The 25,946-nt window shown below is 41.4% G+C and overlaps 2 protein-coding genes across 2 annotated transcripts; both read left to right on the forward strand.

Moving 5' to 3' along the window:
• Positions 1-3,484: 3,484 nt before the first annotated feature.
• Positions 3,485-6,741, forward strand: LOC148646264 (uncharacterized). The gene is made up of 3 exons (XM_088610536.1): positions 3,485-3,610; positions 3,861-5,942; positions 6,593-6,741. Exons 1-3 carry the CDS (start codon positions 3,520-3,522, stop codon positions 6,739-6,741), a joined length of 2,322 nt encoding a protein of 773 aa, XP_088466662.1. The 5' UTR covers positions 3,485-3,519.
• Positions 6,742-6,910: 169 nt separating this feature from the next.
• Positions 6,911-24,724, forward strand: LOC148646265 (uncharacterized). Its single transcript, XM_088610538.1, has 21 exons — positions 6,911-8,571; positions 9,532-9,665; positions 10,013-10,180; positions 10,593-10,772; positions 12,212-12,806; positions 13,351-13,461; positions 14,587-14,801; positions 15,052-15,127; positions 15,549-15,836; positions 17,468-17,698; positions 17,824-17,970; positions 18,106-18,284; positions 19,038-19,230; positions 19,459-19,578; positions 19,839-19,958; positions 20,226-20,246; positions 20,650-20,720; positions 21,450-21,642; positions 22,892-23,017; positions 23,385-23,553; positions 24,451-24,724. Exons 1-21 carry the CDS (start codon positions 6,912-6,914, stop codon positions 24,563-24,565), a joined length of 5,112 nt encoding a protein of 1,703 aa, XP_088466664.1. The 5' UTR covers position 6,911; the 3' UTR covers positions 24,566-24,724.
• Positions 24,725-25,946: the final 1,222 nt, after the last annotated feature.

A 25,946-nucleotide genomic window follows, 5' to 3' on the forward strand; every position in this document is an offset into this window, starting at 1 on the left:
ATGAGTAATTACTTGTCTAATCTGAGTACTGAACACTTGGACTGTGAGTGTTCAGTCACTATACAGGGCTGTGAGAGATCCTTCAATCCCAGTATGATTACAACAGCGTGCATTTATGTTTTCTGCTCATTTTTATCCAATATATGCACATATTGAGGGAGCTGATAACTCCTTCAATGTTAAATTGTTTCTTCAACAAATAAAAAGTTAAAATAAAAATCCAGTTTTCAGAATCTTTTCTAGAATCTAGAATTTTTAAATTGATGTAATAACAGAATAAGTGTCTTTAAATGACCTTGTTATCTAATATTTCCAAGTGACAAGAAAGAAAAGTTACTTTGTCCAGCAGGCATAGTCTAATCCAATCTCTGCCTCTGAAACTGGGCAAAGAATCAGGGTGTTCCCCTTTTGTGAGACAATGGTTTAAAATATCACTTGTTTCTAAACCAGTGTCTGTGATTCCCAAGAATCGTAACAGTATTGTATATGTAATGGTACAGTTACAGAACAAGTTATTAAACTGTATATAAAAGTGTCGAATATAGGAATAGTTTTAATCAATTCTGTTCTAAAGCGGAATGAGTCCATCTTAGTCTCAGACTTAAAGATGAGGTAAGTATACTTTATTTTAAGCTGTTTTAATTTTAATAGCTAGTATAGTTCCGAAGTGGAAAGGAGATATCTGTCGGTTTTGAAAAATACAATCTGAATTCATTTAGGAGAATAACATTTTAATAATTGATAATAACTGGATTCCTACTATTGTTTTACAATAAAGAAACAAGGAGAAAGGGAAAATATTTGATTCATGTTACATATAGGGAATGCAACACTAAAATGTAAGGAGATATTGTATTTTATAAAGTTCAAGAAATGTATGGGATTTATAGTTTAAAATGCCATACATATTTATTTTTCTTTTATGTAAGAAAGTTCAATAGGCTTTTTTCTATGAAATACATGCACTGTACATTAACTATATTGGTAAAAAATCTTGTTCTTGTTTACAAATAGGAAAGATAAGACCTCTTTGTGTTCACTTATTTCTCAAGGTGGCATATATAAGTAAAAACAAGTGGCAAAAATAAGTAAAAATCACATTCAAATACTTACTGTTGTGTTTATAGCAAAAACAATTCTGCAAATACAGCTGAAAGAGATATTATAATTGCCAAGAGAGAGTTAGAGAAGAATATTGCACCGGAGGCTTAAGCTATTGTGTACATTTTCAGTGAGTGTTTAAAGAATCTAAACATTTTTTAAATAAACATCTTTAAACATGTTTAAACATTTAAAGAACTGAAAAAAGTGAAGTCAATAGTTTGTGACATCATAAGGGTTTTATACCTGAAAATGAAAAAATAAATTTTCTCGGTGAACAATTTGGACAGTGTTTTTACAGATGAATATATCAATAACATGCCCACGTTACAGAAGTACTTACATCAGGAATGAGTGATTTTAGGATAAATGACACTGGGGTAATACTGAAAGTGAGACAGTTTAAACTTATATGTTCATTCTTAATAAAACAAGTGATGTTGTTAAAAAAAAACATTTTTAGATAAAAGTATTTCAGAAGCCTTGGATTTATGACAAACAATCAGTCATTTGTCCAACACTGTACGTTTATCTAGGTATCGGAATATATGTCAGAAATTGGTTTCTCCCATAAAGTACATCAAACATTAAACACACACAAAACAAAACCAAAAAAATCACTTAACTTACATAAAATCACATCAAGATGCATAAAGTCATAACAATGGTATATAACATAATAAATAAGGAAATAAACTAGAAGGGCAAAACATTAATACTGTCACTAAGCAGTTTGATTGCACAGGGAGCACAAAACTTCTTATAAACACTTTTACTTGACTTTGGTTCCCCGAACTGTCTCCCTGATGACAGGGTGAAATCAACTGATAAAATAAAAGTACAGTATATCAATAATAACGGAAATGCTGAGAGTTGTAAACATGAATAAATACTGAAACAGATAATATGGGAATAGAACTAAACGTTTTTTTTAATTGATCTCAAGTAATAAAACTGGGATGCTTCTTTGAAAATATCCTTTCTTAGTTTCCCTGAAAAACCTGGCTCTTTGTCTCCTGGATGTGAATGGAAAGTGATACTGTTGCTCAGGGGCTGTAGCAGTATCTGAATGTGATACACTATGTAATACTCTTTTCAAAAGATACCTCCAGTTTGTTTTTAGAACAGGGATATGATCAGTGGTATACAATGGTGAAGTAAGCCTTGGGGCTGTCCTAACATTTAAAAAGAAACTTTAAACCTTTTAAGAGTAACCTTAATATGTAACCAGAATCATGGGCAATATTTAGATAATAGAATATCACCAAGTTACATTTTCAAGATTTCTTACAATATTCCTTTATTTATTTAACAATGTGGTGTTCTAAGCACGATACCCAAGGAAGAATGAAAAGCTTCAATATTTATTTCCGTTTAATAACTGTGAGTCTGTTTATGTTTAGGGTGCTTACAATGTTAATTGATCTATTCAAACAATTTCCATTATAAGCACTTGGATTAACAAGAGAGCACCCTAGTCCTGTTTCTAGAGTGAGAGTGCACAGTTCAATCCCAGGGTCAGGTCTCATAGACACCACTGATGCCAGTGCCCTCTGTCGAGTTCTCTCTGCACACGATGTGTTTCCCAAGGTCCTAACTGTACCAAATTGAACTGCTTCAATTTTCAATTTTCACAATACAGTTTCACCATACAGTTGTTTGAATGGGTCGGTTAACATTGTAAGCACCCCATACAGTACGTATATACTGTTTCTCTCCATCCATGTACTGTATCAGTTCATCTGTGCTTGTATAGATCTATTTATCTATACCCACATGGTGGAAACAGTGATTAAAAAAGAGATTAAATAGACTGATAAGTGTCAGGCCTGGATGGCAAAGAGTGAGGGAGGTGAGAGAACACTGTGGAAGATCGATACATTAGCCAATATTAAAGTACTGAGGTGTGGCTTTCACCAGTGACGAGCCACAGGAAGCGCGGCACTGAGCTGGAAGGGGTCATCTTTTACATCTTCAACAAGCTGGGGTTTCAGGAGTTTTATTTATGTGGACCTCATTTACTTTTTTTCCTATTGCAGCTTCAGTACCCCATTTTTTCAGGAACATGCTTCATTTTGTCACTGTGCTCTATATGGCTTGTTGTATGCAACACATTCCATCTTCTCTCAGCCCTGACGGCTAATGAACCAAGCTAGGCAGTCAGAAACCCACATCAAAACATTTGTGTCTGAAGATGCTATGTTCTATGTTGGAACAGGTTACAAAGTCATATCTTGTATTACATGTTTTGCTATTCTAGAAACAGGATTTGTGTATAAATATAAGAGATTAAGTAAAAGCTAATAGAAGTAATTGCAGAAAGGAAACAAATACAGTGCACTTGATGAAGTGTCTTACATGTGCTATTGTGTCAGCTTCAGAACAGATTGATACTATCTTCAACCTGCATGTCAAAGCATGTGCTCTGTGTCCTCTGACCCCTCCCTGTCTTCCAGAATCCTGCTGTGCGTGACCTCACTGGTGGTGACACTCTGCTCCTCGTCAGCTGGTGAGTGACTTCAGGAAAAAGTGAATCCCCTTCTAATTTCCGTTGCAACCCAGATGAATTATGGGGTTTTCAGTCTGAAGTATCCCAGAATATATTTCTTTTAACCCTTTACTTCACCTGGGCATGAACTCTGTATTGTGTTGAGTAGAATCTAGCATCATTTTGCTGTTTTCTGCCGTACTCTTATCACAATATGCTCAAGGCAGGTACAGACATAACTGTGATTGTATGTTTACTTTTTTTTTTGCAGCTGAACTGAGTGACTGTCTCAATGTCGGCCAGAAATGCCACAGCGATGCGCAGTGCATGAACACGATGGCAGGGGGTGTGGTGTGTGTGTGCAAGATAGGGTACAATGGGAATGGAATCCAGTGTGCTGACGTGGATGAGTGTGCCATGGGCTTGCATTCATGCCACAGCAAGGCCACCTGTGTCAACACACCAGGTAGCTACAGATGTCTGTGCCAGTCGGGGTACACGGGGAACGGGGTCGAGTGTGAGGATGTCAATGAGTGTCAGGTTGACAATGGCGGCTGCGACACTAACGCCATCTGCACCAACACGGCAGGGAGCAGGAGCTGCCTGTGTATGACTGGCTTCACTGGAAACGGGTTCACGTGCACTGATGTGAACGAGTGCACGAGACGGGGGATTTGCCATTGGAATGCCACCTGTACTAACAACCCCGGCTCTTACACCTGCACGTGCAACAGTGGATATAAGGGTAATGGGAACTACTTATGCTTAGACATTGACGAATGTTCTGAGACCCCAGGAGTGTGCTCTTCCTCATTTGGGTACAAAGGATGTAAGAACCTCCCTGGTACTTACCAGTGTATGTGCGACAGGGGCTATGAGAACAATGGCAGGACATGCTCAGACATCAATGAGTGTGCCAGCAGTTTCTGCAGCCCTTTTGCCATCTGTATCAACACACCAGGCTCTTACAGCTGCACATGTAGCTCTGGCTTCACCGGAAATGGTTTAACCTGTGTGGATGTCAATGAGTGTGCCATTCCCAACAGCTGTGATCCCAACGCCAACTGCATCAATGTCCTGGGTGGCTACAATTGCTCTTGCAGAACTGGCTTTGAAGGTGGAGGAAAGTTGTGCACTGATATTGATGAATGCTCCACTCCTACCATCTGTCCAGCCAGTGCCACTTGTGTGAACACAGGAGGATCCTTTAGATGTGACTGCAGCTCAGGGTTTGCCTTCAATGGCACTGTGTGCAAAGACATAGATGAATGTGCGCTAAACCTCTGCAGCCAGCATGCCACGTGTGAAAATGTTCCAGGTTCATTTTCATGTAAATGCAGAGCTGGCTATAACGGCAATGGTACTGCATGCATGGACATTGACGAGTGTTCACAAAGCAGCACACTGTGCCACACGGATGCTCTTTGTGCCAACCAGCCTGGTTCCTACAGCTGCAGTTGCAAAGTGGGCTACTCTGGTGACGGGGCCACACGATGTCAGGATATAGACGAGTGCAAAGTTCAGAATGGTGGTTGCCTTCACAATGCCACTTGCATAAACAGTAAGGGCTCCTTCTTTTGTCAGTGTAGCCGTGGATTTCAGCTTATCAATGGAACCATTTGCGAAGACATCGATGAATGTCAGATAAGCCCAGGGCCTTGCCAGTCTAATGAACAATGTGTTAACTCACAGGGTTCTTACCAGTGCCTCTGTGAAAAGGGTTTCTCCAAGTCAAGTGGTGGAATTGTTTGCACTGACATTGATGAATGCCTTAGTAACCCATGCCATACCAATGCCACTTGCCTCAACACTTTCGGTTCGTTTGTCTGCACTTGCAAAGCTGGGTTCACAGGGAATGGATCCCTGTGTGAAGACGTCAATGAATGTTCCCCAGTGGGTGTCTGTCACACCAGCGCCTCATGTACTAATTTCCCTGGGGGGTTCTTCTGCCAGTGTTTGGAGGGCTTTGATGGAGACGGCTATTCCTGTGAGGATCAGAATGAATGCACCATGTCAAATAGCACTTGCCCCCTTGGTACTGTTTGCATCAATTCTCCAGGGTCCCATGTTTGTTCCTGCTTAAATGGCACCATTGCATATAATGACACTTGTGCACCTCCCATACTAAAGTGCAATCCCATATGCGATCCTAAAGGATTGTGCCATTTGGCTGCAAACAAATACCAGTGTGTATGTGATGTTGGGTTTGAAGGAGATGGATTGAGCTGTGCTGATATTGATGAATGTGAGGAACATGTTTGTCCAGAAAATGAGACAGAATGTGTCAACACACCTGGATCTTTCACCTGCATCTGCAAAACAGGATACAGACAAAATGGAACATCATGCATTGGTAAGTAAAAACACGTCTAGAGCATTTCCAGAAGGTCTCATAAAATACAAAGGCTGTGATGTGCTAAAAAACACATATTAATCTTGAAGTCTGAGGAGGACTTCTTTCAGTGTCTGACATTGAGTTTAATTTTTTCAGGTTAAATAATAGAAAAGGTAACCAGAGTCTTGAAAAATTCTATTAAACTGCATTTTTAACATCTTCAGTGCATTTAAATAAAAAAAAGATTTATGATGCCAGCTGTCTTATAGAATTTTTTATACTTGTCATAAAAACAGACCACCTTCATGGAAATATCTCTGGTTAATTAGGAGAGAAGTGGTTAAGACTTTAGTCATGTAACTGGAAGGTAGTGGTTTCAAATCCTCAGTGGGACACTACTATTGTATCCTTGAGTAAAGTCTTGCACTCAGATTGTTATATATAAGTGCATATATAAGATATATAAGTGCATATAACTGCATATCCCTTGGAATAAGTGCTTTCTGGTATAAAAAAAGATTGGTATAATCAGACACTTAAACTAAACTGAATCAAAGTTAATTGACGAGCCTCAGTTTTAATTTACTTGACACCACAATGTGTAGTTTGGGTTTCTGTTTCCATTCACACTTCTGTTCATGTTTTACTCTTGAACAATCACTCCCCAGACGTGGAGGAGTGTGTGGATGGCAGACAGGAGTGCAGCGAGTTCGCACAGTGCGTCAACACCCTGGGGAGTTACTTCTGCAAGTGCCTGAGTGGCTTCACTGGAGAGGGAAAGAACTGCTCTGGTAAGGCTCAGCCACTTCCTGATTAAACCTTGGTTGTTTTGCTGTGTTTTCATTTATGGATAGATTACTTTGAGATATAAACTCAAACCTTTCTGGACATATTCCCTGACACTTTACATTTTGGTGATGAATTATAGACGTTGATGAATGCCAAACCCAAAATGGAGGATGCTTCCCTTCCGCCAACTGCACTAACATGCCTGGAGCCTTCCGCTGCACCTGTCCCACAGGCATGATGGGCTCAGGATTTGAGTGTCACGATCTGGATGAATGTGCACATGGCTCGTCTCACAGCTGCAGCAAGGATGCCCTCTGCCTCAACTCGGTAGGGTCCTACAGCTGCCAGTGTCTGACGGGCTTCCAGGGCAACGGCTTCAGCTGTGCCGATTTGGACGAATGTGACTCGCCGTCTGCCTGTGAAAGCAATAAAGAGTGCAGAAACACACCGGGTTCTTACCTGTGCTCCTGCACAGAGGGTTTCTTCTACAGTGAAGGCACGTGCGTGAACATCCATGACTGCCAGAATGGCAGCTCGGTCTGCCATCAGCACGCCGACTGTGTGGATCTGCTGGGTTCCTTCTACTGCCGCTGCCAGCCTGGGTTCACGGGCAATGGCACCCACTGCAGTGACCTGGACGAATGTGCCTCAGGTCTGGAGCGGTGTCCCCACAGGGCCAGTTGTCAAAACAGCATGGGGTCATTCCACTGCGATTGCTGGGACGGCTTTCAGGCCAACGCTACGCACTGCAACGATATCGACGAGTGTCTTGACGATGCAACATGCCCTCCCGACAGCTCATGTGTCAACGCAGAAGGGGGCTACTTTTGTCAGTGCCAGGCAGGCTTCACAGGCAACGGGTCCCTGTGTGAAGATATAAATGAGTGCTCTGCACCTGGACATAGCCTGCTGTGTGGTAACGGGTCGTGCATCAACACCCCCGGATCCTATGAATGCTTGTGCAACGATGGGTTCCAAGTCAATGAAACTGACTGCATTGATATTGACGAATGCTCTCTGAATTCTACAGAATGTGGCATCTACTCCAGCTGCTTCAACAGAGTAGGTTCCTATGAGTGCCTGTGTAATAGTGGCTTTATTCTCCACGAGACGAGCTGCATCGACGTTGACGAGTGCAACGAAACCGCGAATGCATGTCCCGAGGAAGCGCTCTGTTGGAACACTGCGGGTTCCTTCCTCTGCCAGTGCAGCAGTGGCTACGAAGGGGAGGGACAAGTCTGCAGGGACATTAACGAATGCCTGAACAGCAACCCCTGCTCCAGAGGCCAGATCTGCATCAACACGCCCGGCTCTTTCGAGTGCTCTTGTCCAGATGGATTTAAAAACAATGGAAGCTCTTGCACTGATGTGGATGAATGCCTGAATAAGACGGGCGTCTGCCATCCATCTGCCAAGTGCATCAACCAGCCTGGATCCTACCACTGTGAGTGCCTCACAGGTCACTCTGGGGATGGGGTACAGTGCGATGATGTGGATGAGTGCTCTATTCTGCAGTCACCTTGCCACAAGCAGGCCCAGTGCGTCAACACCCCAGGCTCCTACATGTGTGTGTGCGCTGCTGGGTTCTTTGCAAGTGGCACTATCTGTTCAGACGTTGACGAATGTGAGATGGACAGGGGACCGTGCCGTGCCCATGCCACTTGTGTTAACACAGTGGGGAGCTTCTCCTGCCAGTGTAATCCAGGCTGGACAAGGAATGGGAGCACCTGCCTTGACATCAATGAGTGTGATTCTGCGCTCTCCTGCCCAGCCCGCAGTAGCTGCGAGAACTTACCAGGCTCCTATAGCTGCACCTGTTTGGCCTACAGCACCTTCTGTGATCACATGGCAGTGAAGGGTGTGTTGCTTTTTTTGTTGTCTCATACTCTCATGCATGTGAATATATATTTGTAAACATCCTTAGATATACATCCTAAACTACTGTTTCATTGTTGCATTAACAGCAGTAATAATAACTGTACATTTGTATAACTCTGCAGGATTTATGGCTAACATGTTTAAAGATTTCTGCAAACATGCTGCAAGACACCCTTAGGAATAGTTTTTTCATCTGTGGAGGATTAATTACATAATTAGAGGTATCCATATTTATACTAGGCCCAAACCCTTGCAGGATTTTTTAAGCCTGTATGATAATACAGTGAAAGTTTTTAAAGGATCTACTTCAAACTATGGTGCCCATCTCACAGTTTTAATAAAGTTAATTTAATCTGCGACTTAATCGGTCTTCCTCTTAAACAAATTACCTGAAAATGTTTGCCATTGATTTAAGGAAGCCATTAGAGGTTGGAGAACTGCGACATTTTCTGCACCTGATACAATTTAAAAATAATACCTATAAGACACACTATCTTTGCTCTATTTGAATATATTACTCCAGTACCCAAACATATTTGAGCTAAAAATGTTTATATTCAATATTTTACAGACAGTGCTGGTCTCTTTTCAAATAAGACTTATAAAATCCTGGACGTTTGGGCCTGGTATAAATATAGATACCTACAATTATGCACAGGAATCCTCCACAGAGGAAAAAAAAAGGAATCTTAATGGTATCCTGTCGGCAGGAATCTTTAAGGATTTTAGTCATGCATCCAGCAGGATTTCTACTTTGGTTAAACAGAATGATTTTCTGGAATTGTGCATAGGTTTGTGTGTAGAATGAATAGTAAGAAGAGTAAGAAGAGTATGAAGTATGAAGAGGGAAAGTTTTTATTTCAGTTAAAGGTGCCAAAGGTATATTGCGCACGTGAAGGCTGTGTGTACAGTATGTGACTGGTAACTGTCTCCTGGGCAGAGAGTGTGCTTTACCCTTATGGAGAGACTGTGGGGGACAGGACAGTGCAGGCAGCAGGAGCAGATGTCACCTCCCCCTATATTGTTCCACCAATGGGTTTCCCTTTCCTGGGGTCACTGTGGGACAGGTTGTATGTAAGTAGCAAATGGCCATTATTGTCAATGTTCCAGAATTTTTTCCAAATCTTCCTTTCATTGTCTGTCAGGCCAAAATGATATACAGTATATATTATATATAAAGGTAAAATACATAGAAGGGATTATTTAGATGTATTTTTGTGCAAAGTGTATAAAATGTATTGTTTCCACGATAACATAATGAAACATAAATTGCATGTTTTTTCTTCAGAATAAATACTTCGTTCCGCCATAAAACATACGTATCTGTGCGGCTGTGACCTGCCAAAAATATGCCTTCAGTGTTCACAGCTGCTGATAGAGGAAAGAAAAAGAATCAAGGTTTTCTGTCTGTCTTGTGCTAGTTTTCAGACAATGGCTTGATTCAGTTCCAGTCTGTGGATACCAATGAGAAGTACCTTTTTCCCAGCCCGTACCAGGATGGATTCAGTGGTAATGAAACCATTCCCATGTTGGCTGTGTTCTGGAATGATGCCGATCTCACCCTAGGAGAAGGCAAACTGTTTTATCAGGTAGGCCTGTGCTAGTGGACTAGTAATGCAAGTTCCCAGGTTAAGTTTTCAAAAGATTTGCTATCAGTGGTGCCGTGGTTATCATTGCTGCCTTGCAGTGCTGGGGTCCTGGATTCAATTCCAGAGCTGTGGTGCTATCTGTGTGGAGTTTGTATGTTCTGCATGTGTTCATGTGGGTTTCCGCCATATGCACCGGTCTCCACACACAGTCCAAAAACATACTAGTAAGTAAATTAGCTTCTAGGAAAATTGACCATGGCGTGAGTGAGTGCTTGTCTGTGTCTGTGTGCCCTAGAATGAACTGGTGTCCCATCCAGGGTTAACCCCACCAGCTCCCCAGTGACCCCGAATTGGAAAAAGCGATTAGAAAATAGATGGAGAACCCTCCAACTTTTTCCCTTTGTGTCACTAGGAATACAGCCAGTCAAGCACCTTGGATGTTTATTCCCAGACTGTGTTGAATCGAACTGCAGCGGATGTGAGCAGGTATTTACAGCATAAGGGGGATTCAACATTCACACCAACATGGATCCTGAAAATCACATGGGATCATGTGCTGCCTGTGTCCTATCAGAAAGTCAACTTGTCTGAGGTACAGTAGTATGAGTAGCTCTTGTAAAGAAACCTTTTAAACCTCCCTAGAGTTCACACTTCAACTAAATGTACACTGAGTAGTTAAAGGCTCTGATGGGCTGGTTTTGAAAATTACCACGTTCTTCAAATCCAGCTCATGATTCAGGGGTATGTCAAATCTGCTACAAAATGCTAATTTCATCTGTTTGTTGTATAGCACAATTCCCAGATCCGTACCACCAGAGATTTTTAAGGTATATATCAGCTCAAACCACAGTTTGCTAAACAATATGCAAAGTGTGTAGAAATAAGGTTTTTTTTAGACATTAGAGTCTAAAAATATACAACGTCCATGCAGATAGCACCCCTTGGTCCAGAATTGAACCCAGGGCCCTCAGAAAAGATTATGTGGATGATCCTTTTGAATCTTTGAACCCACTTGACCATGCAGGATTACCCCTTCAAATAGCTCCAGCTTCCATTTGATCTACTTTTTAAAAGCAGAGAAAGCTCTTTAGATTGAACAGCACATTTCAGGATCTGGGCTGTAACCTAATGAGATCAGCAAGACAATGATGACTATTGTATTCAATATTGTATATCACTGAAACATAGAAAGGTAGCAATATTACAGGTTTGTGCTGTTCAGAGCTACACACATTATGGTTTGATGTCAGCATGTGTTCACATGATGTTCTGTTAACAGAATACTGCAAATTCATATTACAGTATAACTCCGTGTGTAACTATGAGCTCATAAAAGACCCCAAAGCCATCTAGTAGATGCTGCCATCTACTGTCCTTTTTGATTCCTGACAGCAGTTGGCTAGTTTCCATTATGTTACATCCGTTTAGGAAAATGGAATGATGTAATGCTTCAGTTAATTCTTTGATTTCTCTAATTCTGTGTAACTGTTCTTGTTGTAAACAAGATTAAAGTAACCAGAATTAGATGATCTACCTCTGGGAGTGTTTTTATGGAACATTTAATTCCACCCCAATGTGACCCTTGAAAGGAAGAGATATAAGAGCTCTTCCTCTCCACTGTCTCCCAATTAATTAAAACAGAAATTCACTTTGCTCCCTGGATATACTTAACAGAGGAAATTTAATTTGTATAGAGGATGCAGCCAGTTATGCTGACAAACTGACAGCGACATTAGACAAATCCACTTTCATCTCATTTGAAAAGTGTCAAGTTGCAGTCACAAATTCTGTTTTTTTTTTAAAGAACCAAATGCATCCTTGCCAAGAAGCTAACCTAGATATTGGATATCTCTGGTACAAGACATTTGTGAAAGACAAGAAAAGAAACCAAATAACTGTCTAGAGAGGGCATTCACCATCGTACTGTTTGTGTACCACACATCCTCTCAATAACTATGCTTAAATGAAAATATGAAAGAGGAATTACTAGAAAGTATAATGTTTGAACCTGTGCTTTTGTGGTTTTCCCAGACCAACACATTCCAGTGTATCCTGACCACGGATGGCTATCAGTCCTTTGCACTCCTGAAGTTTGGGGACATGAACTGGAGTCCCGGGCAGAGGCTGTTTCACAGAGCACTCAGAGGATATACTGACGGGAAGGATGTTTACTACAATGAGCCTCATTCCCAGCAGAACAATACCTATGGGCCAGGGGGCAGCCACAGACCCAACCAGGCACTAGGGAACACGGGGCAGTTGGGCCAGTGGGTGTATGAGCTGAGCAGACCTGCTGTAGAAAAGGAGACAGAGCCCCGCGGGAAGTGCCAGCTTTGGGCCCAAAGAGAACCACCCCCTTCATCCTGGACTGAAGGCATTCCTGCTTGTCCCTGTCACAAGGCCCAGGCTACAGAGGACCAGAGTTTCATCCTGGAAACTCTGCCTTCCAAGCAAGCACCTATTGTGCAGCAGCTACGTGGTCTGCGTGCCTCTGGGCTCGTCTACCAGTCTCTCCTGGCCAACCACCATGGCGCTGGACAGAAGTGTGTGTATGACACCGAGGGCTATCTGGTGGCAGGATACAGTGAGCGCTACTTCACAGTCTCCAGTGTGCAGGATTACATTGGTAAAAAGGCTCTTTTTGTCTTCAGTTCAAGTGCTTTAAAATATATACATATTTTTTGGAGGCCCTGTAAATCACCTACTCCCTGTCTTTCCTAATTGCCCAATTCAAAACAACCCACTTATCGCACTTGAGGATAACAGTTTGGGAGATTGAAGTCTGTTGAGCTTTCTCTCCTTGCATAGGGTGAAATGATCCTCTGATCAGGCAACAGACTCAACAATGAGTTGTGAACATGAACTCCACCCAGTCTTCCCAGTTGCCTTCTGATGAGGTCAGCTAAACCAATAGGAGCCTTCCACTCTATTGGTAGAAAGAACAGATACAGATATATGTATTTCCACTAATTCACCGCAGTCAAGTGCCCAATCAGCAGTATTCACAGTTTACAGATCACTATTCAATCCAGCATTCTTGAGATACTTATCATTAACATTCTTTCAACTGCGTCACTTTGAAACCTCACATCAAGAAGGCTGATGAATGCTCAGATCTGTGACGTGTCTCTTCAAGTTTGTGAATTCACCAATCTTTGTCTTACTTGCAGAGAAGGACCTTCTGCCATTCCAGTGGTGCTGTGTGCAGTCCCCTCTCTGCCAGTTGTACTACAGCAAGAGGCCAGCAGACCGCTGTGAACAGTACGCACATGGGGCCATTGGTGAGGGCTGGTGCACAGCTAGGAAATAGGCACCCTTTTGTTTGTTTAACAAAGTGTCCTTTTGATAAATTCGTCACTGCCAGTATCTGGTTATTAAAGCATTGTTATTAACCCTTCCTTGAGGGTTCCCGTTTTTAGCTGTCAAATGAAATAGGGCTTGCAAGCTGCATTATTTCAGTGTCAGACCAGATTAATCACACCCTTTTGAAAGTAGACTGAAGGTTTCTACAGAAATGCTCCCATTCTATACAAAAACATATAGGTTTCATTAGGGTATACAAATCTAAAATTCAAAATTAAAATCAGTCAAATTTGTTATAAAAAGCATTACTTTTGTAAGCGACACAAATAATTGCTTTAATTCTGGCTCCTTAAAGAAAGTCATGCAGGATATGTATTTCATGACTATATTTATGTGTTATGAACTTAAAACCTAACCATTTATGACTGATTAAGAATGCTACATGAAACAGGGCCTCTGAGCAAATACTTAAGATTGTTGAGATCCTGTACTTGATAGGATTGTTACTGCACTGCAAGTACCATCATGGAAATTTCTTCATGTTATATGATGTTCTTATTTGTGCAAACTACACAGGAATGCAGCGTAAAGGTATTTAAAAAAAGATCAAACAAGTTTCAACAAAATTAAGATTAAGGAAAAGGTAAGCTTAGTTTAAAATCGATGCTTGAATTATGACAAAATCTAAACCAGCAGATGTCAGTATAGACACAGATATACACCTCCTCTCAGTGAAAGTGTAAGCCCTCAACTAAACATCAAGCAAACATCCGGGCAGAACACATGAAGATGCTGAGAATACCTAGAAGAAGCCACATCCAGAAATATCTGGAGTTTCTATTTTTCTCCAACATTAAGTACATTTTTAAAGTAGAAAATATTTTGCAAAGCAATGGAAATAGACAACTTCCCGTGTGCATGAAAGGCAGCATGCATGAGATTTCTGAAGTTAAAGCTTTATGATTTTCATTCCTGAGAAGTGGCTTGATGTATTGCAAAGTACAATCAGGTGATCAACTCATAGTGTACTCTTGTCATACACAGTGTTTTTGTTTCATGACTCTAAAGCACTGTTGGTAATAAATAGCTTCTGCTCTTCTCAGGGCTGGTGTATGGAAGTCTGCACTTCAAGACCTTTGATGGGACAGAGTACTCCTTCAAAGGGCTGGGGGAATTTGTCCTCACCAGACTGTCCTCCAGCAATGGCGCCAACACGTTCACTCTGCAGGCACAGACAGCCCTGGTCACAACAGCAGGACAGACTTCTAGAGTCACCGCTGTGGTGCGGCTGGCAGCCTTCTACCAGGGGATCGGCAAAGTGAGTGACCCCTTCTTCCAGAAACGCTTTGGTGTTTAAACAGAAACAAAGACCTTGAACTGGGATTGACTTTGACATTCTAGTTCTATTCAGCAGGACGCTTCTTTAAGTCAGCGACATTGACTTGATCGATGAATGAGATACAACCACCTACACTCTCAGAACAGAAGCAATTCCTTTATATCTTAATTCCTGCTGCAACGCTACATTGCTAACAGGCATGCTGTGTACATCTTTCTTTTGTTAACAGGTGGAGTGGCAACGCACTGATGCGGGAGATGGGCTCACTGTGCTGGTGGATGATAGACAAGTTGATGTATCAGCTGGTAAGACTGAAAAACAAGTCAGCAAACTGCAGCTCAACAGATTTTTTAAAGGGTTTATCATTCTGATAATGTTTTATCACCTCGGGCAGCTCGAGATAAACCTTCCTGCCGCAGCAGGAGCTTGAAATTTATATGTTAAGCACTTGATTTTCAGAAACATGACAGAATGACAGATGACAGAAACAGGGCTGTAGCTCTCATTACAAGGATTTGCTAAGAAAGAGAATTTGGGATGTGAAGCAGAAGAATGAACAGAGAAAGTTTGCAATTACATTTTTATATCTAAAGCACTTTGTGGTCCCTTTGGATGGAAAGCACTTCATACACAGTATACAATAAATTTGATATAGTTAATAAAGATACTGGAACTTCATAAAAGTGTTTCTAGCATATATATATTGACTGGCCTGTTGCTTTGCAGGAGGAAAGTTCTTCAGCCAGCAGGGCTTTGCGGTGCGGTGTGCGACTGTGAAGCAGTGTGCAGTGGTCTACCCAGAAGGGCTGTGGGTCACAGTGTCCCGGGGCAGGACAGGATACCTGAGTGTTGTGGTGGACGTGCCTCAGTCCTTCTACAGCCGCACAGTGGGGCTGCTGGGGCTGTGGAGCAGCAAACGCACTGATGATTTCCTTCTTTCCAATGGACAGCGGCTGGCATTTTACCATGGCAACCCTCCGTCTGAGGATGAGTTATACACCTTCGGCCTCTCCTGTGAGCACTCCTGCGTCTGGGCATTCATAACAAACCGCTGCAAGCCAGAGAAAGAGGGCTGGGGACAGAGCCTCATATTTGTGGTCTCATACCAGGGCTTTTAAAGGTTCTAGAAAGTGCGGAACAAATAGTTATTATCTTATTGTTATATTTCACTTTGCATCTGCATATTTATTTTCTGTGCCATTTCTCTTTTCTGCTTTCACTACTTGAGGGTCTTGTTTTCTCATGGTGTCTAAGCACTCATTTCAATACTAAACCCATTTACTGTATATACAGAGATAATTCCTTTTTTTTCCACTGTGATTATTTTCCCCTGGGCATACATGGTACAGGAGCTCCAGGCCACCAAAATAATGTCAATCTAGCCATTAATGAGCAGCTCCAGGAGAGTCAGGTAAATTAGGTTAGAGCTCCCATCTACATCTGGATAGAACACCTACAGAGTTTGGTTTAGCAACCAAACTAACAGGACTAAGGACTAACAGGACACAGACTTAAAAAATGTCTAAATTACCTGCAGCAGATTTTTTTGAAAGTAAAGTATATTTGATTAGACTAATTAAATACGTTATACTTTTTGCTAAAAGATTTGAAGATTTAAAGGAATGAAAAAAAAGTTTTATATGTGGAGTTCAGTATTGGCTGCTTTTGCTTGTATAACATTTATTTCCATCCAGAAGATAGATTTAGCAGGCTTGGTGACAAAAGTTGTGTTCCCCTGCTAGAGATTAGAGAACACAGTACATATTAAAAGAGAGTTCTGCAAAGTAAAAGGGCATGAGAGCTGAAAATGTAGGTGAAAAGTGTAATATAAGTAGGGCTTCTGGTTTATGGTGTTTATTTTTGGTAACCTGACACCCCTTTAAACTTATTTTGAGCCTCCATGTACTGCTGAGTATTTTGTCCTGCAACTGGAACGCAGCACCCAAACCTGTTTGATTTATAGCTCGTACCTTTAATAACCTAATTTAGGCTCCAATTTATTTTGTGTTTTATAATTGTGTATTGATCTTCCAACATTTGCAGAACATGATATCTGCTGCATAAAATCCTACTGCTGCATAAAATAGACATACCAGGGTATATAGTCTGGAAATACAAATTCAGCATATAAAATTATGATTTGAAGAAAGCATCCAAAAGCAGACTGTACTTTTCTTTTAACTGGGATGCATCACTTAAATACCAGTAATTATGGTTTAAAAGGGAGATTTATGTTGTTGGGGAAAGGCCAACAATACATGTCCTAAGTTCTAAATATATAATAGTTTGTATCATATGTCTAAAATGACATTTAAGGTCAAAATAAGCTGACACTTCAGTTCTTGTGGTGTATTATTTAGCAGAACAGATTAATACTGTCTCCCAGGTCAAACAATAGCTGGTACTGTCCATGAAGTGGATTGAGGCTCTGATATTCTACAACTAAACACAACATGATGTCACTCATTCCTGCACCACCCAAGTGTAGTGTGAAACTATAGAAAACCTTCTGCAGTTTTAGAGTTATGTTTTCTCTATAGCTTCTGCAAAAACTGATTGTGGAAGTAATGCCAGAAAGAGTTGAATGGTTTCGGACTGGGATGAAGTTTCTGTGATGTGTGTGTGTGTGTGTGTGTGTCTGACAGGGGCTGTTCCAATACCAGAAAGTCTCCTGCAATCAGCTCCGCCCCAGGCATTCTACCCAGTCTCCACAGAAGAGCTGCTATCGGTCAGTCCCCAGCACCTGGGGGACCTGAGGGAACGTTGCCTAGGCAACACACAGTGTGTCCATGACATCCTGGCCACCAACAACACCAGCTTGGGCCTGGAGACTGCACAGTACAAGGAGAGATATGAACAGCTGGCAATCATTTTTGGTGAGTCCTGTCCAAGGTAACAACTCATCTTCCACCAGCAAAAGAAACAGAACCAATCTTTACCTTTCTCATTTTGCACAGTATTACATTGCTCTGTTTGTCTGCCTGTGATACATGTTCTTCAGGAAACATGCCTCCCATACTGACTGGCCCCATGGTGATCCAGTGCAAAGTGAACGTCACAGTCAAGGTTCCCTTCACAGCTCGGGATTCAAACAACGACTCTGTGAGCTTCTCCCTGCTCCCTCCCCGTCCTCCTGGAGCTACTATTAGTAAGAACCACCACCCTTTCTGTTTCAGGTCATAAGAAGGTTAATAGTATTTTAAAACAATCATAAAGGTGTTGTGTTTCTCAATTATTAGAATCTCCCGGTGACTGATAAGCTTCCTGTTTGTTATTCCCCTAGCTGATGGTGTGCTCACCTGGACTCCTTTCAGCATTAAGCCAGTGGTTCTTACTGTGAAGGCCAATGACCAGCTGTCTGGCTCCATTCTCAGCCCTGTCATTCAGATGTGTAGCTGTTTTAATGGAGGGACATGCCAGTACAAGAGCATTGTAGAAAGTCATCTTGGAGGGAAATTCCAGGTAAATTCCTGGTAGAGAGACTACCAAACACATGATCTTCACTAAAGGTCTCTGATGCAGATTTGGAGAGCTCTTTTCTATAAACCATGGCAGTTGTTACATCAGTGTTCGCCTGTAGTGGTCACAGGTGGTCTTCTTATTTGGTTATATAAAGAATTTCAGCTGGAGAAAGCACATACCTTCCAACTAGTCTACGTAACAGCTACACTCACATTTTTGTCGTCGACCCACTAAAGTCCCAATCCCGAAATAAAATAAGCTTTCCAGAACCACTTTTGCTTTTATCTTCAGTCTGCTCACGGAGAAGAATGCCAAGAAGTAAATAAATCAGAAGAAAACAGGAGGAGAGGAGAGTTTTAAGATGTAATTTGCAAGGAGTGCTCTCTGGATGTGTCCAGGAGCATGTCAGAGAATAAAGAGAAGTGTCTTGTTAAAGAAAACTAAAGATAAACACACACACACCTCGTATTAACAAACTGTTAAAATGTCTGGCTCGAATACATAGTGAAACCGATATGATCTTATAAGAGAGTATGTGGTCTGTCTTTAAAAACAAACAATATGGCAGTGTTCCACGGCAACGTGCCTTTATTGTTTACATATATAGACAGGAATCTTTTCCTGTGTGTGGATATCACTTTCCTTGTGAATTAGTACTTGTGGCCTTGCAGACATCAATGACTAGGTCAGAGTCAGCACCTTAACATACTGTACAGTGTTTCAGCCATCTCTTTTGGTAATGTGTTGCCCCAGGTGGTGGGGTGCTTGTGTCCTAAGGGCTATGCTGGGAGGTACTGCTCTGACACCACTAACGCCTGCAAGGGCCAACCATGTTTCCCTGGGGTGTCCTGCACCAACCGTCCCTCACCAGATCTCTTCTCCTGTGGCCAGTGCCCGCCACGAACCGTGCACCAAGACAAGGAGGGCTATAAGTGTTTTGAGAACGGTAAGGCGAAATCCTTCTCACATAAGCACTAAGGGTGCCTTCAAAAAGCAACTAAAGGACGTTTAGGCTGGGCTTCAATGTTCCACTGCTTGAGTAGAATTCAGGAGAAGTCACAATGTTTTTTTTTTCCCCAAGGGTCTTAGAAAATATGCCTAGTCTATAAAATGTCTTTATAGCTCATAATCTCATATCCTCAGTTACAAGTCCACCTGTCGTATTTTCTCCTAGATTTCTGCCTCCCCCCTTTCCCTTTCCCCTGCCACAGAATGGCAGAGTGCTACAGCACTGGGCACAACTACACCTGCCGCTGCAAGCCTGGCTTCACCGGAGACGGATTCAATTGCACAGGTTGGTCAAACCAGGACTGTCTGACCAACAGTGTAGAACAGTTCACAAAAGCCCAATCGAAACTAACAGAGCCTGGTCTTCCTATCAGGCAATTGACTTGATTCTCAGGCATATATGATGCGTCAATGACAAGCTATAGATAAGCTGCGAAAATGTAAACCATTATTTAATTATAACTCTTACCCTGCAGTTGGTCCTTAGGTGGTTATTGGGATTTGCAAATGCTGCCATTCCTACCTTGTTGTGCTCTCCCCCTGCAGACATTAATGAATGCTTGGTCCCTTCAGCCTGCCCCAGTGCCAAGTTTGAGTGTGTCAACACCATTGGCTCTTTGAAGTGCTACTGCAGGTATCAGGACACTCAAGACTCGGACAGCTGTGGTACGTGAGTGAGCTCACGTTATTTTTTGTAGCTCCTAACTTATATTATCATACTCATATTTACCAGGAGAATCACACATTAAAGTAAGGTACTCAAAAATCACATAGAAGGTGCCACGAGCATGGAAGTGGCTCACAGACTTCAGTCTTATTCTTAAAGAAAAAGTAACTATAAAACGCCTACACCGAATCTTGAAAGTTATCCTGCTTGTGAAAACATAATTCAAATGCATTCATATAAAAACTTCCTCTCTCTCCATCTTGCAGGTGATTCAGCGAATCCACCAGGTAAAGTCACTAAAATGGTTTATTTAACAGAAATTCCCTCAAAAAAACACATTCTCGAGCAAAGCAAAGCAGTTAATATTAGATTTTTGCAAAATAAGCCATGGCGTAAGCTTAATTAATTTATCAGATTACTTACTATTCTGCAGTCCCATGGTTTTACAGTGCTATTAAATATAAAGTAAAAAGATTTTTGCAGAGTAAACTAAGGCCTTAGTCTCAATGATTTATTATTGCGTAGTATACCTATATAGGTAGTCTTAACAGAATGGATTAATTTACTTTTTTAATAGAATAGACGATTCTGTTGTCCCCATTGAGGAAAATCTGTCACTAGATATCTAGAAATGCTGTTTTATTCTGTTGTCTTTCCATCCCAGTTAAACAATCATTCCTTTCTTGCCAGGATGGAATATTTTCATCTGCTCTCTCAAATGGAATAAGCTTCTGAGTTCTCCCAACCACCATGTTGATGAAGTAAGGGCTGCAGATTGTGCTGAAGGGTTGCTCCTACTACAGAACATTTACCCACCTACAGGCTGTAAGAATAATTAAGGACATACAGGATAATCCCAGACAACAAGTGGGGAATAAAAGTCAGTTTTCTCTTTCCTGTTACCTGTTCCTGTTTGGCTTGACAAAGAGAAAATCCAGAGCCTACCAACATGTCAGGGGATAAATAGGCAGCTGAAGATGTCTTGCTTTTAAAGCTTCACTTTGTAGCAGTGGTAATAAGGTTTAAACCAGCTTCTCAACTTTTGATTTTCTTCTTTTATACCCTCCCGGTTTGTAATTGCCCTCTTTTAATTGAGTCTGATTTAATGATATAACCTCTGCCCATGCACATCTGCAACACACTTGCTTGTCACAACCATTTGTCATTTCTTATGCTTCAGGCACCACAGTGCCTTGCTGAAGAGCTGGCTCTTACTATATGCTCTACAAGGCACCTAGGAACTTGAAGGGTTGTGTTACAATTCAAGATTATCCACATCTAATCAAGCTTACTCAATCCTGGTAACTCTTGGCAATTTGTGCATCACTGCTAGGGAAATCCTGGTGACAGTCATTTTATGAAATATCTGGAACTGGCGAAATCTTGACCATGCAGCTCATTCCGTGTTCTGAGCAAGAGCTGTTACTGGTTGAGTAACTTGGTTTTTCCTAGAGACTGGTATCAGTTCTGCTGCTCTTTCCCCCTTGCAGCTCAGCAATATTCTGTCCACGGGCTTCCAGAACAAGTTCTACAATGCCAGCTGGAAGAGACAGTCAGCCAGCAGCTCCACAGATGAGTACCAGATCAATGTATCCACTGACACACCTCACTGGTATGTGAGAGACTACCTCACACGGGTCAGCCAATTCTATAACATCCACTCTGGAACCATTTCAGTTGGAGGTACTGAAGTGTTCTGATCTTTTAAATTGTATCAACCACTTACTATTTAAACATATTGTTAAGTGCACTTCTGTCACTATGATTATATTAAATCAAGATAACATTTTCGTCTAAGTATTAGGAATTCTCTAGCTGACAGTGTCATCAAAGTTATTTTATTAATAATAGGTATAATGAAATTCTGTAGTGAAGCCAGCTTTATTCTTCTGTAGTATACAGACACAGGCCATTGTCTATAGAAACTTCATCAACTGTTAAGACATTAAGCGTGATGGCCAATACTATTTACCATCCATTGTTAATGGAAACTAAAATAAAAATCAACAAAAGAGTTAAAACACAGAAACTGAACTGTTCATCTTGCAGGACCTGTACACCAGTATTTACACATTCTGTGATTCACAATAAAATGCAAATGTTTGTTCGCAGCAGCAGACAGCTTAGTCAGTGTTTGCATGTGCCTCTTCGGTGATGATGTCTCATGCAAATGTAGGGGATTCAATGTTTTTCAAAATATCAAACGAATTACACATATTACCATGGTCAAAGATGAGTCAAGGCAAAACACACTAAGCCATAGCACGGATGGCTAGCTAAGGTACCATAGTTCAAGGTTGGAAACAACAGCATCAATTTATAAAGGTCTGTTTTCCTAATATGCATGTTGGTGCAAGTGCATTTTGGTTTATTGTTCTTTTTAAATACAGTATTATGTTTGTTGTTGTGCTATTTCCGTCACAGGTTGTTCTCCATGCTCTCTACTCTAGCCAAATATAGCCTCTCAACAGACTACTGAGAGGGGAACAAGAGGAAGTGAGATAGGGAAGTACTGGTGTTACGAAAGTAAAGAAATAAGGCCTACAGAGCTTGGTGCAATGTTAAAATCATTTTTGCCAAGTGCATTCCAGGAACTACCTTTACAAATTCTTAAGCAAAAGCAGTTTTACTAGACTAGAGACTCAGCCTTATTAAACAAGAGACCCAGCTGCACATAGTGTATATAATAGGAAATGGAACAGTAGGAGGAGGCACAGTGGTAGCACTGCTGCCTCACAGCTTCTGGTTCAGTTCAGGACTGGGACTTCTTCTGCATGCCTTCTGTTATCAGCAGGGGCTCCAGTTGCTTATTAGAAACGAATTTTGCTGAAATTCGTAGATAACATGGTAAACAACAACCTGTGTAGAAAGTGCAGTAAGGTACAAATGAGGATTCCTCTGAAAACTGCATTTTCCTGTCTTTTGGGTCCAGACCTGGATGAATGTAAATCTGGGGAGGCAGTGTGTGCTGAACCTGCATTGTGCAGAAACACTTATGGTGGCTACAGGTGTATCTGTAATGGGACAGCAGATATTGAGTCAAAATCCTGCACGTTAGGTAAGAGTGGGTCAAAGCCCTTAAGTCACAGTCCTGCAAAGCACGGTGGTTACTGTAAGTTGAGTGTGAATGAAGCATAAGGAGTACTTTTAAACAGACAATTAAATACAGCCGCACACTCTATTGTTACTGAGAACCTGTAATTATTTAGTAAAATAAAATTAAACATGGCAAGAGATGTTACATAGAAGGGAGAAGGTATTTTACATTAAGGTATTTAGTTCCCTATAGTTCCAAGTATTGGAGCATTTTCTTGTATTCTGGCTGTACTCCCTATGGATTTAATACAGTTTGATAATATTAGCCAGAGATTGTCTGCTATCATACTGTAATCTTGTAATCACAGAAATGAATTTGTTGTTGTCAGAGCGTGGATCAGATAATAAAACTGTAGTTGTGGAGGTGGCCACCCTCAAGAACAATGACTCACTGATCTTGGGGCTGGTACTGGGCATCGGGATTCCACTGTTACTACTGCTTCTCCTTACTGTGCTGGCCTGCTTATTTTGCACAAGAAAGAAGGCTGCTGGGGGAGGGTAAGTGTTTCACCATATATCGAAATACTGGAATAGTTCAGCTTACGATATCCCATAACAGTGACTTCTGCCTGCTATTAAAACCACACTAACTCGGGTTTGTGACCCCTAATAAGTTTTTTGTTGACAAGCAGAATTAAATCCCCATGTGGAGTTTCTGCTTCCTAGAATTGTGATACACGTCCTGCTAATTAATATTAATATATCCCATAATGATTTATAATAGCCAGTTTGCTCTCTGCATAAGCAAAGGCACTGGGTCCCTTGACTCACAAACAAGGATGTTACAGGTTCACAAAAAGGTCAGAGCCCAATGTTGTAACGTAAGAGTTCTTTCCGGACCCTATGCAGACGACACAATCCGGGGTAAGTGAGGAAAATATGGGGAAAAAAAGCATGCGGGGTCAGGAATGAAGTCCGTGGTGCGCTGGTGTTCGGGGGAGGTGTGGCCGAGGCAAACAATCCAGAGCTGAGTCCAAAAGGGGAATCCGTGTCGGGGCAAAAGTCCAAAGCCAGGCGATCCATTAAGAGGGGTTTACGATCGGGACAAATGTGAAGCGTTTAGTAGAGTTTTTCTCTTTTTGGATCACCTACAGTACATTCACCACAGATTCTTTCCACCAGAGGTAACCTCCCTGCAAGACATGAGAGATCAGACGCACACAAGGTAGAATAGGAGGGAGACATATCACCCATCCATTCTGCTGACATCCTCAGTGGGATTTCATCTCTTTTGTATAAAAGATAATGTCACAATGGTCAGATGTACCGTAAGCTGTTCCAGAATGGGCCTGTTCCTATCAGCAACAGCGGGTAGATGGATGGAGAAGGAACAGAGCAGTAACTTTTCCCTTATTTGCTTGTGACTTATTCCTCTCTGATGTGGTTTTTCCACAGGATTCCTCCAGTGACAACGGACTACATCCCAGAGCATGTGAACCCTCCTCCCTTTAACTACTTGGACCCAGCTCTGCAGTACAAAGTGCACTACACTCCCAGAATCCTAGACTGATCCTCATTAACTGAAGAAACATAATTACCTCTAAAGCAATTTAATTTAAAAATACAATCAGATTATGCAGTAATGGTTTAAATGCATTGGTTCATGAAGAACAGCATTGGTGTGATATTTTGTAGAGCTATTGTTTTTTACATGGAATGGACAGTAAAACAGGTACATGTTATAAACACTTCTTTAAATGTTTTCTGTTTCTCCAAATTTGTCATGTCAATAAAATGATCTGCGGCCCGGTCCTGGGCATCAGAATCCCACTCCTCCTGGAGCCACTCCTCACCTCACTGGCCCAAGCCGTTTCACTCTTCATTGGTTTCAAAGGGAATGATTCCTGGTCTTGAGTGATTGTCATATACTGACAGCCTAAAGGAACCAAGAGTCTTTGGAAAATGTGCATCCAGTTCTGAAGAAGTCTGTCTTCAGGTTTTCATTCCATCTCAGTCTACAGACAGTGTCTCTGTGCTCTACAGACACTGGTGCTTTAAGGAGACAAAATGTCAAGACACAGTGGCCCTCCAGGAAACACATCTGAGAAGTCTAGGCTAGAATAAAGAACAATGAGAGGAAAATAGCTTTAATTATATAAAATTGTAAAGGGCACTGATAATAGCCAGAATAATGATTTCTTATAGAACATTAGACTGGAAGAATGGTGGTGTCAACTGATGTTTCAATTTTGATCTGCTGGTGCCCAAGCTCCCGGCATTTAATATAAACTCTGGCTGGTCTTGAGCAAGTGGAATTACTTAAGACTCGGCAGTAAAACAAAGACCTAGAATTGAAATTGCTACCATATTTTGGTTGGAGAATAGGAAATCCTTCTTGACACAGTGAACTGAGGGTCTCTAGAACGGATTTCCTAGAAAGATGGCTGAGGTCCTAACTGGGGTCCTTCCGGAAACAGATAGATTACAGTTTAAATTTACATAGCTCCTGATTATCAAACTTGAAAGATGGGCTGAGTGACCTCCTTTATTTTGCAACTTTTCTTATGTTTCCATTCTAAATCGACAGAGGGGTTGGTTGAGGTGGAGAAGCAGAACAGCTCTTAGAATCTCCTGCTCCTGTTTATGCTGTGTTCTTTGATCCCATCTGACTCAGACACTATGATTCACTTGATGATCAGAATGCCAGTTGATTTGCATATGGTGAGCCACTTTCAGGTTTAAGTGAAGGCACATTATGCTTCTTTGGAGGTCAGTTTGATATTTATTTAATCCAATATTCCCCAGAGACAATAAAAATTCTAATTTAAGTGAGGTGTGTTTCATGCACTAGACCATAAATGTGAGAGGTCAAGAGCTTATCATTTGTCTGTTGTTTGCTGTTACAGAAAGGGCAGTTTACAGTATGTTTCCTCCTGAGCACTGCTTGATTG

Source organism: Lepisosteus platostomus, chromosome 17 (assembly GCF_059453375.1).
Source record: "Lepisosteus platostomus isolate fLepPlt1 chromosome 17, fLepPlt1.hap1, whole genome shotgun sequence".
Classification (NCBI taxonomy): Eukaryota; Metazoa; Chordata; class Actinopteri; order Semionotiformes; family Lepisosteidae; genus Lepisosteus; species Lepisosteus platostomus.